Source organism: Ruditapes philippinarum, unplaced genomic scaffold (genome assembly GCF_026571515.1).
Source record: "Ruditapes philippinarum isolate M1 unplaced genomic scaffold, ASM2657151v2 ctg18917_1_1_1_1, whole genome shotgun sequence".
Taxonomy (NCBI): Eukaryota; Metazoa; Mollusca; class Bivalvia; order Venerida; family Veneridae; genus Ruditapes; species Ruditapes philippinarum.
In genome coordinates this window covers 1-15816 of record NW_026860530.1, presented here as the reverse complement: position 1 = coordinate 15816, position 15816 = coordinate 1, and the positions used below count along the sequence as shown (strand labels likewise).

General features: G+C 32.3%; 1 protein-coding gene across 1 annotated transcript; it reads left to right on the top strand.

The window, feature by feature from the left end:
* Positions 1–46: 46 nt before the first annotated feature.
* Positions 47–14766, top strand: LOC132760483 (integrin alpha-PS1-like; the record flags this gene model as incomplete). Its single annotated transcript, XM_060752462.1, has 7 exons — positions 47–249; positions 10882–11049; positions 11225–11304; positions 12313–12460; positions 13266–13444; positions 14279–14362; positions 14661–14766. Coding segments are annotated over 7 exons (968 nt in total), but the record flags the coding sequence as incomplete, so codon positions are not given.
* Between the last annotated feature and the right edge of the window lie 1050 nt (positions 14767–15816).

The window sequence follows — 15816 nt, the reverse complement described above, 5'->3', positions numbered from 1 at the left end:
ACCCAAAGAATATAAATAAAAATGATATCTATTACATATGTTTCAGATTCGATGCTCCTGGTTGATATTATATACACCATCATAGCTGAACCAGGCAAACTCAGTCCACGAGTCGAGTTTATGAAAGACGGCAATAAGACGCAGGAAGTAAAGAATACATTTACACTCTATAAACAAAGAACGACGGGCCTATCAGCAGACGATCCTGACGCTACATTTGCTTGTATTTCTCATACAGCTTATTTAAAGGTTTGTATTTATTGATATATTAATTTCATTACTTAGGGAGTGTGTAACAGGGGTTTATTCTCGTCTGATTTGTTTTGACGTGGGGGGGAACCTTTTACTTTTTGTGACACTGTCTTTATTGGAACCTTATCTTATTGTAAAACTCAAGATTCTGGTTTGCTCTTGTTTATTTTCTTCCAGTAAATTTCTTAGTAAAAACGCTGTAACGAAAGTTGGTTCCACAAAATAATTTTATTTCAAGCAAAGCATATATCTATAACACTATCATCACAATAATATAATATCACATTAATATAATAAGAAAGATTTAATATTGGGAATTATACTCGCTTATGTCTTACAAATGAGAGGACATAGAACGGAATATCTATATAAAATTTGTAACTAAAAAATCAAAATTATTTAAGAGATTTTCTGTTAATATATTAAGATAAAAATATTTATACATGAAACATTATAGAACATTGTAGAGAAATATTGTATATTGAAAACATTATTAATATTGAAAAACATTATACCGAATCTTTATTAAGATAGAAAATATTTGTAATCTTAGTAAATAACAAAAATTATAAATATGAAAATAAATTAATTTCTTACCTGTAACGAAAGTTGGTTCCACAAAATAATTTTATTTCAAGCAAAGCATATATAAAAATGAACCCTAGGTTTACCCTTATATATGCTTTGGTTGTCAAGCTTGGTTTCCATGATGACCATAGCAACTTAATCCAGACAGCAATGAACCAACATGTTACAGGACAACAAATTTAATTACCTATAAGGTGTTAACAACCTTTTATCAATTTATAAATACATTGAAAAGAAACATAAAAGGGATATCACTAATTCTTATACTTAAGGGGTATTTGTTAAACAATATGCTTGTAAATAAATTTTTATAAACATAATAAACTTTTATAAACATTATATTCATCAAACTACATAAAAAGAAATAACAGTACATAATAAATGATTAAAAGAATTTATGCCTATATACAACAACTACATTAAAAGCAAAACATGTACAAAATCGTTGTTAATGATTCCCCTGCCGAATAAAACAATGCTCCTGCATTGTAAGGGATGCAAAAATATAAGTCTTATGTGTAGGAACAATTTTATACAACATATTTTATATAAGTTACAAAAAGTTACACAATGTGATGAACTTTGACAAATGGTTATATGAAAAGATGAAGAAAACATGAATTGTTAAGTAAAACAATGCTCCTGCATTGTTATCTAGAATTTTTTTTTTCAAATTTCAGAAATGACACCTGACAAATGTTGAAATGAAAAAATAACACATGAGCTAAACATGAAATAACACAATTGATATATCATTATAATACAACATATGCAACAATTATAATATAGTTCATAGGTGGCCTCCATGAAGTTGGGAAGTTTCAAATATTTAAAAGTGGCTTATATAACTTTGAATACATACAAGCAGTGTGTAATGTCACATGGGAGATAACCCTTGACTGGTTAATTTATTTTTTTTATACTGTAATGATATTTTAATTAATTCAAACAAGCAAATGACTGTTAAAGCAGAACTTATGATAAGTATTTTTATGCCATCTACAGTTGGTGACCATATGTCAGTTAATTTCACTGCCTTTTGAACACAATTAATTTCTGAGGTCTTTTCTTGTTATTATTATAAAATTTAGCATGATAATCTTCTCTCATTTTGGCAGGTACTGATTCTTGCAGAACCCATGCATTATGAAGGGAATCCAAATTTACATATTTAATTCTATAATAGTTGATTCCATTTTGACGTTTGAATTTAATTATCCTCTCAGGGACAAGAGGAGCCGGATTAATGGTGTCACTTACAATAGTTGGTGTTGTATTATTATTATCATTATTGTGTACAGTTTGTGTCCCAGATTCTTGAAATGGTTTAAATCTGTTTGAATTGACAAGTGACTTCATGAATTTGCCATTTTCAACCAACCTAAGTTTAAATGTATAATTTGGGCCTTTTTCTACAATTTCATAGGGACCAATAAATTTCTTAGAGAGTTTCTTTGTGAGACCTGGTTGTATGTTTTCTTTTCGTACTAATACCTTCTGACCAATCTCGTATTGTGGTTCTTTACTGTCACGATCATAGTATTGCTTTTGCTTTATTTGCTGCCCTAACCGGTTTGATTGAACAATGAGCTCTGTTAACTTTAATTGTTGATTTAAATTATCTACATGTTGTTTAACATTTTGTGGCAAATTTTCTTTAGGAATTAAAGAGGTATCTATTGGGAGCCTCATTTGTCTACCAAATAGCACTTGGTAAGGGGTAAACCCAGTAGAAACCGAAACTGAATTCCGAAAAGCCATCATAACTGAAGGGATGCAATCAGACCAGTTATCTTGATTTTCATTGCTTAATGTTCTTAAAGCTTGACCTAAGGAATGGTTTACTCGTTCAACTACACTATTGGTTTGAGGGTGGAATGAAGAAGTATGGTGTCTAGTGACCTGAAACTTTTCACATACAGCAGTTACTAATTTAGATAGAAAATTGCTCCCTCTGTCAGTGACAATAACATCTGGGGCACCATATCTACAGAAAATTTGTTCATACATAATTTTAGCAACTTCAGTCGCTTCTTGTGTCTGCATTGGGAAAGCTTCACACCAATTTGAAAAAGAATCAACAACAACTAAAATGTAACGGAATTTCTCCTTTGTTACTGGAAGTGGTCCGACAATATCCAAATGGATTCTACTAAAACTATGAGGTGCCACAGGAATTGGACACAATGGGGCTTTATGATTACCATAGTGTCGTTTAGACACTTGACAATCTTTACAAGTTGCTACATGGTTTTCAATATCGACATACATTTTTGACCAGTAATATTTTGATCTGATGGCAAAGTATGTCTTATCAAAACCTAAATGGGCATTTCCATCGTGATATGAAACAATAACATCTTCCCTTAAACTCTTTGGAACAACAATTTGTGTAAATGGACTTATATTACGTTGCCTTTTCTTGTGCCTAGGTTCACATATATGATATAAAACATTGTTCTTAACAAGATACTGCTCTGAAAGGTTGACAATAGATTTTCTTAATTTGACCTCTGAGGGCAGCTTATCATTTACAAGGTAGTCTAAAAGTGGACGTAATTCCGGACAGTTCCATTGTTCCTTTGAAATATCAGTACTTTCATTATTAATGATTGGGGCATTGGTTGGTTGAACATCTGAGTCTTCATCGTCTAATTCAATGGCAGATAAAATTGGAATTTCCTCACAAACAGAACTATAACAGTAATCAAATTCGGCCTGCAACACTTGTTTCGAATCAATATCTATACCATTACAACTTGCTAATTGAGGATATTCACGCCTACTAAGACCATCAGCATTTGAATTCTTGGTACCAGACTTATGAACTATTTCAAAATCATACCCTTGAAGTTTAAGTGCCCAACGACCCTTTCTACCATTAAGGTCTTTCAAACTTTGGATGTATTTCATTCCAAGATTGTCAGTATAAACAGTGAATTTAGAACCGGCAAGGTAAGGATGGAATTGTTTAATTGCATCAATGAGAGCTAAACATTCCTTTTCATGAATACTCCATTTAAGCTCATTATTTCTTAAGGCCCTCCCGCCATAAGCTATAACCCTTTCACGGTTTTCTTCATCAACTTGCCCAAGAATAAAGCCTATTGAAGAATCTGAGGAATCAGTTGATAAAACAAATGGTTTGGACATATCAGGAAACACAAGAATAGGTGATGATGTTAATTTCACCTTTAGGTCATTAAAAGATTTTTCACATTGCTCTGTCCAACTAAAGTCATGCCCCTTTTTCAACAAATCATTCAAAGGTCCAACAATAGCTGCAAAACCAGCTATAAATTTTCTATAGTAATTGCATAGACCAAGAAAAGCCCTAACATCCTTTTGATTTTTAGGCCTAGGAAATGAGGTAACTGCTTCAATTTTACTTGGATTTACTTCAATACCATTCTTTGAAAACAAATGACCTAAATATTCAACCCTTTCTGTTGCAAATCTACATTTCTTAGGCTGAAGCTTCAAGTTAGCATCTCTAAGCCTATCAAAAACAATTTCCAAATGTTTTAAGTGTTCATCAAAATTTGATGAGTGAATAAGAATATCATCAACATATACCAATGCAAACTTGAAATTTATACCCCTCAGAACTTGAGACATCACTGTTTGGAAAGCAATTGGTGCATTACGCAAGCCATATGGAAGTCGTTTAAAATTGTAACTGCCATTGTGTGTTACAAAAGTAGTCTTATGCTTAGTTTCTGGGTCTAAAGGAATTTGGTGAAAACCACTTTTCAGATCTAACACAGAAAATATCTTGGATGAATTTTCACCTACAGAATCTACAACATCTTCAAACCTTGGTAGAGGAAAATTTATAGGTTTGGTAACTGCATTTAATCTCCTAAAGTCTATAGCAAACCTAAACGTATTGTCCTTTTTAGCTCGACTATTCGATAAGAATAAGTAGAGCTATTGCAGTCACCCGAGCGTCGGCGTCGGCGTAACCACTTATGTTAAAGTTTTTGTAATAGTTCAAATATTTTCAAAGTCCATAGACATATGGCTTTGAAACTTTGCACACTTGTTCACCATCATGACCCCAACCTGTAGACAGGAGGAGGTAACTCTATCAAGCATTTTGACAGAATTATGCCCCTTTTTTGACTTAGAATTTACGTTAAAGTTTTTGTAATAGTTCAAATATTTTCAAAGTCCATTGACATATGGCTTTAAAACTTTGCACACTTGTTCACCATCATGACCCCAACCTGTAGACAGGAGGAGGTAACTCTATCAAGCATTTTGACAGAATTATGCCCCTTTTTCGACTTAGAATTTACGTTAAAGTTTTTGTAATAGTTCAAATATTTTCAAAGTCCATTGACATATGGCTTTGAAACTTTGCACACTTGTTCAACATCATGACCCCAACCTGTAAACAGGAGGAGGTAACTCTATCAAGCATTTTGACAGAATTATGCCCCTTTTTCGACTTAGAATTTACGTTAAAGTTTTTGTAATAGTTCAAATATTTTCAAAGTCCATTGACATATGGCTTTGAAACTTTGCACACTTGTTCACCATCATGACCCCAACCTGTAAACAGGAGGAGGTAACTGTATCAAGCATTTTGACAGAATTATGCCCCTTTTTCGACTTAGAATTTACGTTAAAGTTTTTGTAATAGTTCAAATATTTTCAAAGTCCATTGACATATGGCTTTGAAACTTTGCACACTTGTTCAACATCATGACCCCAACCTGTAAACAGGAGGAGGTAACTGTATCAAGCATTTTTTTTACTATCAAGCACTAAGAATAGTCGAGCGTTGCTGTCCTACCGACAGCTCTTGTTCTTACAAAGTATGACTGGAGCTGCCCACATTGAGTCTGACGGTTCAATTATGTCGTGTTCTAACATGTCATCTACCTGTTTCTCAATCTCTTGTTTAACTTGAGGAGATACTCTATAAGGAAATTGCCTTTGAGGAAGAGCATCGCCAGTTTCAATTTTGTGTCTGTGTAACTGAGTGCACCCCAGTTCAGAAGAGTCTAAGGCAAACATATCCCTATTTTTAACAATAAAGGACTTCAAGTGGGATCTTTGTACAGGAGTCAGACTAGTACTATTGACCTCAATACCAAGTTCGTTTAAAACTGATTCTACCTCTGCCTCAGTAACAGAATCTACAGAGTTTACATTATCAACCAAACAACCATCATCATCATCATCATCAGAAACATCTAACAGTTCATCAATTTGTTTGATTGTAGTTTCATCTATACCTGTGCGAAATTTTCTGCACGGAAATGGGGCGGAATACAAAGGCAGATTCCGCCCAGAAATTTAAATTCTCCACCGAATATACAAGTGTTAAACCATTTGCTTTTGGCACGGATTCCAGCCGGATTCCAGGCGGAAACGGGACGGATTCTGGGCGGAATTGGGACGAAATATGCAAATGAGTTGGGGCGGAATTTTGAAGCGGAATTTTGGGGCGGAATTTTGAAGCGGAATCTTGGGGCGGAACTTTGGGGCGGAATTTCGGAGCGGAATTGTCGAACAAGATTCTGGGCGGAATTCTGGGACAGAATTCAGGGGGCGGAATTTTATAAGTTTAACATGATCACATATTTTGGATAAAATTATCAATAATGTATCACATTAAATTTTCTTTCACAAAATTTAATTTAAAAAATATCATATCCTTTAGTCCAAATACAGAATAGAATACCCTACATTCACTATAACACAAACAGTCTTTTTCTAGCTGCAGGTTTTGGAATCTTAGAATCCAACACTTTGTTTTTTTTGCAATTATTTTGCTGGAAGGTTTCAATCATAAATTTGTTTCAAATGTTTCTGATTATTTAAATTACTATTTCTTTAATCCATGTCTGTTTTAAGTCCACTGCCTGTGTTTCCTAGAACTTCTTGTGGTTGTGCTCACCTTTAATAATAAAATTCATAATTAATTAAACAAAAATTTTGTAATGAATTATGTTTTATTGCATAATTATATGCAGTTATATTTTATATTTTTTAATAATATCAAATTTTATGATTCAAAAGTATTGAATATTAACTATGCTTATAAAGCATATTCAAAAATACTAAAAAAGCAACACAGAATCTTATTCAATTGCACAAGTGTTTAAGAATTGCTCTGTATAAGAATTAATTGACCGCTTTATTTTTGACACTATTTATTACTGGTTATGTATTTTTCAAGGAAAGATGTTGAATAGTTAAGTATAGAGATTTGAAAATATTACCTTTTCAGGATTAATACTGCACATCATTATTAAACACCTGGCATCTCACAGTCAGCATTTAAGTCCCTGAGCAGCCTGCAAATATGAGTGTAAAATGTAATTTTAGATTGTTCCATTGGAAACACAACACATACATGTAAAATAATAAATGATTAGGATGACCCTGTTCAACTGTACAAAACTACTGATTGTACCATTTAGTCCTATTTAATCAAATTTATTTAATTTGTTTAATTTCCAGGAAATGAAATATACTTACATGCTATTTATACAATATACACAATCATTATATATAAAAAAATCATTGAATAATTTTTATCTTGCAAATAATACATGTATTAAAGATTTAAAACAATTATCAGAAAGAAAAAAACAAATGTATGAAGTTGAAAATATTAAAACAACAATGACCTCTTGTTACAAATTTTAGTTGGCTACTTAGTATTGATAGTTTTCATATAAAATTAATGTAACTAAAGGTTTATAATTACCTGATTATGTTATACATCTCCTGGTCCCATGTTATCATACCAATTACTTTAACACTTTGAGATCTTAAACAAAACTTTATTCCAAAATTGTTAAAATATCAAGTACATGATTCCTCTGTAATTTGCACTCTTTTTGCTGACCCAGATATCTTAGAATTCAAAATTCACAACAGTTTACTGTATAATTTGACCGGTCCATCATTATGTAAAACAGGGTTAATTTACTCATCATCTTAACTTTCATTCATTGAATGTAAAAGAAAAATCAAATAACAAATAGATATTTATAGATTTTAAAAAACAATTACAAATTTTTGTACAAAAACATTGCAATTATGTCCTAGACAAATTCTACATATGCAATTTATAATGTTATCTCTCCCCAAAATAATTACATGGAACAGCCTGATCTGTTGGAATGACCAGTCATGCGTAGATAATGGGAAACTGCTGGTCAGTAGAGTTTTATCAGAGCTCTGATCTGTGTAGTGTAAAATCTCAGTGAATATACATGCAGTATTTATTTACCTATGGTAAATAAAAGCAATTATTGGGCATACTGGTTGATCAATTTTATATAGATTAAAGGGGCATAATATATGAGATTATTTCATGCACTGTTTTGTTTTTGTTTATTTTTTTTAAAACAAAATCATGAATTCTTAGAATTTAAAATGGCAAGCACACTTATAATCTTGTCCCGATGTGACTGCTCTATATTCTATATTCTATAGTATATTCAAATTTAAAAAGCATTCTTATTTTAATGTTGCTTTCAGATGATGTCCTAAAATCATATTTAAAAATTCATAATACAGTAAATGTATTATAATACAAGCTGTATGAAAAATCTTTATATTATAAACTTAAGCATTTTGGAGGTGAATGTTTTCAAGTTCTACACTAAGATTATTACAGTTGTTTTTCAGTACAAAAAGTATAAATTAGTCTGACAATGTATCATTTAATGCCACTTTTTTATTTAAAAAGAAGGCCTATTTCAATGTCTAAAAAAAAAAATATATTAATTCTAAAAATACACCTGTAATTATTGGTTCAGCAAAAAAAAAATAAGTACAGTAGTAAAATTTCAATGTCTGCAAGTGCAAAAACAAGAGTACAATTATGATTTGGACATCTTATATGTGAAATTCTGTTCAAAAAAAATGTTTAAGTATAGAATTCCGCCCATAGTGAAGACTATTCCTTTCCAAGAAAATTTCAAAGTTGAAAATTCTGTCCAAGATGAAATGTTTAAGTATAGATTCTGCTCAAAATAAAATTCCAGCTGGAATTTTTCTAGTTTTCCGCCCAGAAAAGTGAACAAAATATTTTTCTTGTGAGACAGAATGGTAGGATTTTGCGTTTCCGTCCCTGGTCCGCCCAGAAATCACTGATTCCGTGCCAATTCCGTGCCAATTCCGCCCAGAATCCGTGCCAAAATTTCGTACAGGCAGGGAAAAGTTTTCCAATTACTGTATTTGCCCTAATTTTAATCTCAAATGGAAATGGATTCATCAATCTACAGGCTGCATGCCCATGATCAGACTTCACAACAGACCTAGCTACAGCAACATTTGTATTTGAAATAGAATTCACTGGCTCAACCAATGCAACATTATTATGACCAATTCTAGATAATTTAACTGGCACCAGCACTTCAGTATGGGGACTTAATTTCACAAATTTCGTAACTCGTGCTAATCCAAGATGACTAGCAGAGATAAAACTTACTATAGGAATGCCATCTTCACTTTCAAAACTTGATGTAGCAAAATTAAGTTTACACTTGTGAGATTCTAAAAAGTCCCTACCAACAATCAGATCTTGACTAATATCCTCCAAGACATGAAACCGATGACAAAAATATGTGCTACCAATTCTAACCTTTAACAATAAGGAGCCTTTAACTTCTATAAGTTTACCACTAACACCTTTAACATTGGAGTAATTTGTCGGAGCCAGTTTGTTGTGATTTATTCCTAACTTTCGTAAGAGGGATTTTTTTATGCAGCAAAGACTAGCACCAGTATCAATCAAAGCTTTACAACTAACATCATTTATATATACGTTGAAAAGAAACATAAAAGGGATATCACTAATTCTTATACTTAAGGGGTATTTGTTAAACAATATGCTTGTAAATAAATTTTTATAAACATAATAAACTTTTATAAACATTATATTCATCAAACTACATAAAAAGAAATAACAGTACATAATAAATGATTAAAGGGATATTCAGGCAAAATAATGACAAAAATATTAAAATGATCTTATGTACTCAAATCACGCTAAATGACTTTTCTGGAAGTTTCAGCTTGAATTTCTGTTTAAATTCTATATATTTTGGGCTTGAAGCATAAATATATCTACATATAATGAACAAAATTTAGACGCCAATAGAATCACCAAATAGTTTTTAAACAAGTCAGTTGACTTGAACAAACCCTTGAAGTTACAATAACAGATATTGTGGATATTGTATGATTGAAACAAGCCAAAGTCATTCATTTGACATGTTCTTTAACGTTTCCAGAGTTCACTTTGACAACTATTGTGAAATGCTAGTGCTCTAACCTGACCCACGCGGGTCAAGTTAGGAAACCATCATTTTATTCTTTATATGGAGAAAAGTTTTGTTCCTTTTACTGTCTAAAGTATTCATTTTGAGGGCATTTACAGAGTAATGAATTAAAAATTCAAAACTAAGAAATGAAAATTTCGCCTGTGTCTCCCTTTAAAAGAATTAATGCCTATATACAACAACTACATTAAAAGCAAAACATGTACAAAATCGTTGTTACAAGTGTGTGACAGGGTCCATCATAAAAGTTTAAGCTTTACCATTCAAAGTGTATGTAGAGCTCTGTAATGGATCTAATAAAAATAGCAGTTAAAAAAGTGGTCGTTTTGGGTACAAATTTGATGACTAATGACCATTTTATACCTTTACTGAATGACAATTTTAAAGCTTTTTTTTGAATTCTTACAAGGCATTAAAAGTTATTCAAATGAAAATATCACATGGAGATGGACTTGCGTATTGGGATTATAATATGTATGTAAAAGAAAGAAACCATGAAATTGTCCAATTAGTGCAGTAGTGGGTTAATTTCTATTAAGTTTAAGAAGAGTTTACCAGTTATCTGCACTAATGTGACGAATTAGTAACTGTATTTAATTGGTAAAGGATAAACATAATAAACAGGATCCATTATTAACATCATATTTAATGTCATTATTGCATGTTAAGTCCATTTGGAATCTTTGTTGTATATTACAACATTTATATCATGATTTCTTCATTCTAGACTCCTATAATTGACGTATGGTCGGCCATTGAATTTGGCATCAACTTTGCACTACCAGAGAAAGACCCCCCAGTGGCATCATCTCCAGATACGCTCCCGGATATCAATGAATTCCCAATACTTGATGCAGGAATAAATTCTGTCGAAAATCAAATGGTTATGACCCAGGTAAGAAATATTTTACAGTCATACCTGTTTGTAATGAGAAATGTAAAAATTGAAGCAAAAACCTACCTGTCAACGTTTGTTATGCAAGCACATATGATATGGAAAAGCGGGAGGCCTATTGATTGGAAAATATCTCTTTATATAATTCTGAACGGTTGTTTTCTGTTAATTATAGGTGGAGTTTCTCAAAAAATGTGGCGATGACCAAATTTGCAACAGTAATTTACAAATGAAAGTATCACCAAAACTGAGAAAGTAAGTGTTTTACATATAGTAAGAATATAGTTAAGATTCATGGTGATTGTTGTCAAACCGCCGTGATCAAACAGTTCTTCTTCGATGCCGAATTGGACACACTAAAATTACCCACTCTTATCTCCTCACAAATGACAATGCCCCTTTCTGTGTAGGTTGTAATGAAAATTTTACTGTCAAGCATTTTCTTCTTGAATGTCATGATTTTTCACAGGCCCGTAATAGATTTTATTCTGTAAATTCACTCAAAGAACTTTTTAATACAATTCCATCAAAAAACATAATTGATTATTTAAAAGAGATAAACTTGTATTCTAGGATCTAATTGGCTCATTTTTATTGTCATTTACAATGTTTTACATAATATTTTAGCCTATTATAGCATTCGGCACGATATGGCCAGTTATGTGTTGACGTGCCGTAAAATCCAAACAAACAAACATGGTGATTGCTTATAAAGAAAACATAATTATATCTGCTGAATATGTGTGTACAGATAATGAATTTGCTAGTAATGATCTGGATTATCCAGCACAAGACAGTTTGTTGGATATGGCTTGACAGGTTGAAAAATGTCATCAATAAACTATTGAATAACTTTTATTTGATTGTTTGTTTTTACAACACACCAATTTAGTATAGGTCATATGGCGCTGAAACAGGAAAGATGATTTTGGCTAACCCTGGGTGTTACAATATTCAAAGCAACACCAGGAATCAGAACCACCCCACCTGATGGAGCTTGCAGATGCTTCGACTCCAGTTATTCAGTGCCATTTAGTTGCCTCTTAAGATCACACAGAGATAAACGGTGGCCACATTTCTGATGCCTCAACCATTAAAGACAACCCCTCCGCCACAAGGGGATTGCATAAGTATAAGATTAATCATTACTCATTTCCTGCCAGGTCAATACTGGAAAAGAATAAGGGTGATAATATTTTGTGTGAATGTAATAAAACTGTTTTTTTGTTCGCAATTTTTCTAACCATTTATATTATTCATTAGGGATGAAGATGGCAAACTAGTTTTAGAGATTGGGAGATCCGATATTGTTCGTGTAGAAGTGGATATAGAAAACATGGGGGAGATTGCGTACCAGACCGAGTTTTACCTGTCTAGACCAAAGAGTCTTACCTGGCAGCAGTCCGACCCCGTAAGTTTATTAAACCTTATAATAATCATCACCTTAAGTGCAATTACTGATTAACGGCTATAAAATTTAGAAGGACTTATACCATGATTGCATTAAGGCGACAAAATATCATTCTACAAAAGTCATAGTAAATGATACAACTTGACTCACAGCTGCTACAACAAGACCTTAAAGGGACTCCACTGTTTTTTCAAGATGACTGGACTAGAAATAATTGTTAGGGATTAATGTTAGAAATTGTTCGAGATTAATGTTCCATTTGAAACAGATCTAGACCATCTTGTGTGCAAAATTTCAGATAATTTGTTCACTCTCTTTTTCCGTAATGATTATTTACATTGTGAAAAACCACCCAAAATTAAAAAGGGTTGGAACTCTGATCACTTAAATCAGACTAAGAACAGCACAAAAATATGATTTTCTATTATTTTTTTTTCAGTAAATTTTATAATTATTTGTTGTGGATTTTTCTGTTTTAAGTGCCGCAGTTGCCAGCTGGTCTATATAAGAAATTAAAATTTTATGTTTTTATGCTTTTGAACCTCAGTGGAGTTCCTTTAAAATACAAAATCATAATGTTGCTGGAAGATTGTCAAGTGAAATTAAATATATAGCACAAACTTAACATGCAAAGGAGTAGTAATGGAAGTTACAGGATAGGTACCATATCAAACCATATTTGTAAATAATGACAATTTTAGAATGTTTCCATTTTCGTAAAAAGCTTAAAAATACAAATTTTATAGCCAATTGAAATTATATCATAAACTTATGTGAAACAATGATTTAATTTTCTATTTAACAGAAAGACATAGGCTGTGATGTTTACAATGACACTTTAATCAAGTGTCAGAGTATTGGAAGCAAAGACAATGGGAATCCATTAAAGGCAGGGGCAGTAACTGTGTTTGCATTACTTTTCCAAGTTGACAGGAAAGCTATAGCAACTGTAAGGTCCATTCAGCTGACCGCATGGGTCAATACGTAAGCATTCTACGTTTTTACTCAATCCTGTAAATTTGCTTCGGGTAATTTGCTACAAAAATTTGTCCAGAAACAGCGTTTGAATATTTTATCGTTAATCTGTAAAAGAGTTTTTAATATGTATTGCAAATTCATCAGTATTTTCAACCATTTGTTTTCCTGTTGAATATATGATTGATTGGTAAAATTAATTTTCATGGAATGTTTATATTATTGTTGGCCATTTGCTCATGTGTATGTATCATTTAACCTGATCTTAAGTGAATTTAAAAAAAAATTATAATAACTAAGACAACAAAATGCGCTACTTTTTATTACATCATTTAAATATTGAAATTAATGACATTGTTTTGATGTTTTATGCTTGGTTATTGAATGTAGTTACTTCATGAAATGTAGCACTACATTACATTACATGTGTGCAATATAAGGTATTATCACATATACTTTAGTGCCGCAGTGTAATAAACCCAGGTAATAAAATGATATTACAGAAATGTAATAATACTTTGATGTGACATCATTTTCGTTATATACAAACATAGCATTAAAGTGTGCTCATGATAGCATTACACTATAGGTGCATCAATGTAAAAAGGGACTCTCTATAACTGTGAAGCGTTCAAATTTTGAATATGTGATAAACAGAATCTTATATTCATGCACATTTAATACTAAAGTTATAATATGGTTTCATTCAACTCATTCAATAAATTTAGTATTAAATCTACACTCATTCAATATCCTCTATATATTTAATGGCTATGTAACATGTATAACAAACAACGTCATGAAAGTAATAAATCCTTTTTTTATTATTTTTTTTGTTTTCAGAACGAGTGTTGAAGTAACACCAGCTGCTGACAAAGTTGTAATACCTATAGTAGTTTATGTAAATGCTGATTTACAAGTGTTTGGGTAAGTGAGCATACTGTTAAACCTTGTTTGCTCAAATTCTGGATTCTGAGAACTTAACACGATCTTTATGAGATCTGCAAATTTTGTCATGTTGTATACAGACACAACAAATTGAAGTCCAGGATTTATTTAACTGACAGTACAAAAGTCTAGATTGATTGCTAATGATTCTTCAAATCCTATTTGTAATTTCAATCCAACCACACACTGTGGCAGTGACTATTATTCTGTATTTTAATATATTAAGTGACTGTATAGGAAATGAATAAATTATGATGTTTTAAACTTTTTGTTACAGAATTGCAGAACCTGACAGTGCCATCTTGTACTCGGGTGATGTTCGGGGAGAAAGTGCTATCAAAAACGAGTTTATGATTGGAAAATCTGTGAACCATACTTATACAGTAAGTCAAATTCTGTGAACCATATTTATTAAATCAATTTAAATCTGTGAACTGTATATATATATATATTAAGTAAGCATTATTGATATTTTACATGAAGTTGACCTCCTTGGATTAACAGTAATAACTCTGCAAACTAGACCCTGTCCAGACTTTACCAAAAGTCAGGTTTTCAGAGGATTCTGGTTTTCAGAGGATTCCGGTTTTCAGAGGGTCCTGTTTTCAAAGTTTTACTGTATACTTCTTACTGCTATAGGGGCTGGCAGTAGTGTATTATTAAAATGCTGTTTTTATTGTCACTTCTGACATTACATTGTTTTTGTTGTTTAATCAAATGTATGACAGTAAAGGTCGAGTCCTGTTGGTCAGTAAAGGTCAAAACTGGAAATTACAGTACATTTTGTTTAGTTATTATACACCCACACAATTGTGTTGCTGTTGTTTATTATCCCCTGCCGATAGAATCAGGAGGGGGATATAGTTTTGACGTTGTCCGTCTGTCAGTCGGTACGTCCGCACAAACATTTAAGGATGAGCTAACTTCCGTCCGTCTGTCCATCCGTCCGTCTGAATTTCGTTTCCGGACTAGTTCTCTGCAACTACTAGCTGGAATTCAACGAAACTTTATGGGAATCATCAATATCAAGAGGAGATGCGCATATCATCGCCTTGTTCCGGTCAGACACTTTAACTTAGAGTTATGGCCCTTGATTAGTAGGGCAGTATGCATATAGAGCAAAAATCATTTCCGCGCTACTTCTCTGCAACTACTGGCTGGAATTCAACAAAACTTTATGGGAACCTTCAATACCAAGAGAAGATGCGCATATCGTTGCCTTGTTGGGGTCAGACATTTTAACTCAGAGTTATGGCCCTTGATTAGTTATGCAGTATGCATATAGAAAAATATTTGTTTCTGCGCTACTTCTCTGCAACTACTGGCTAACTCTGCTAACTAATGAAACTTTATGGGATACAAAGAGGAGATGTGCATATAGTCGCCTTGTTTCGGTCAGACACTGCAAGTACTGGCTGGAATTCAACAAAACT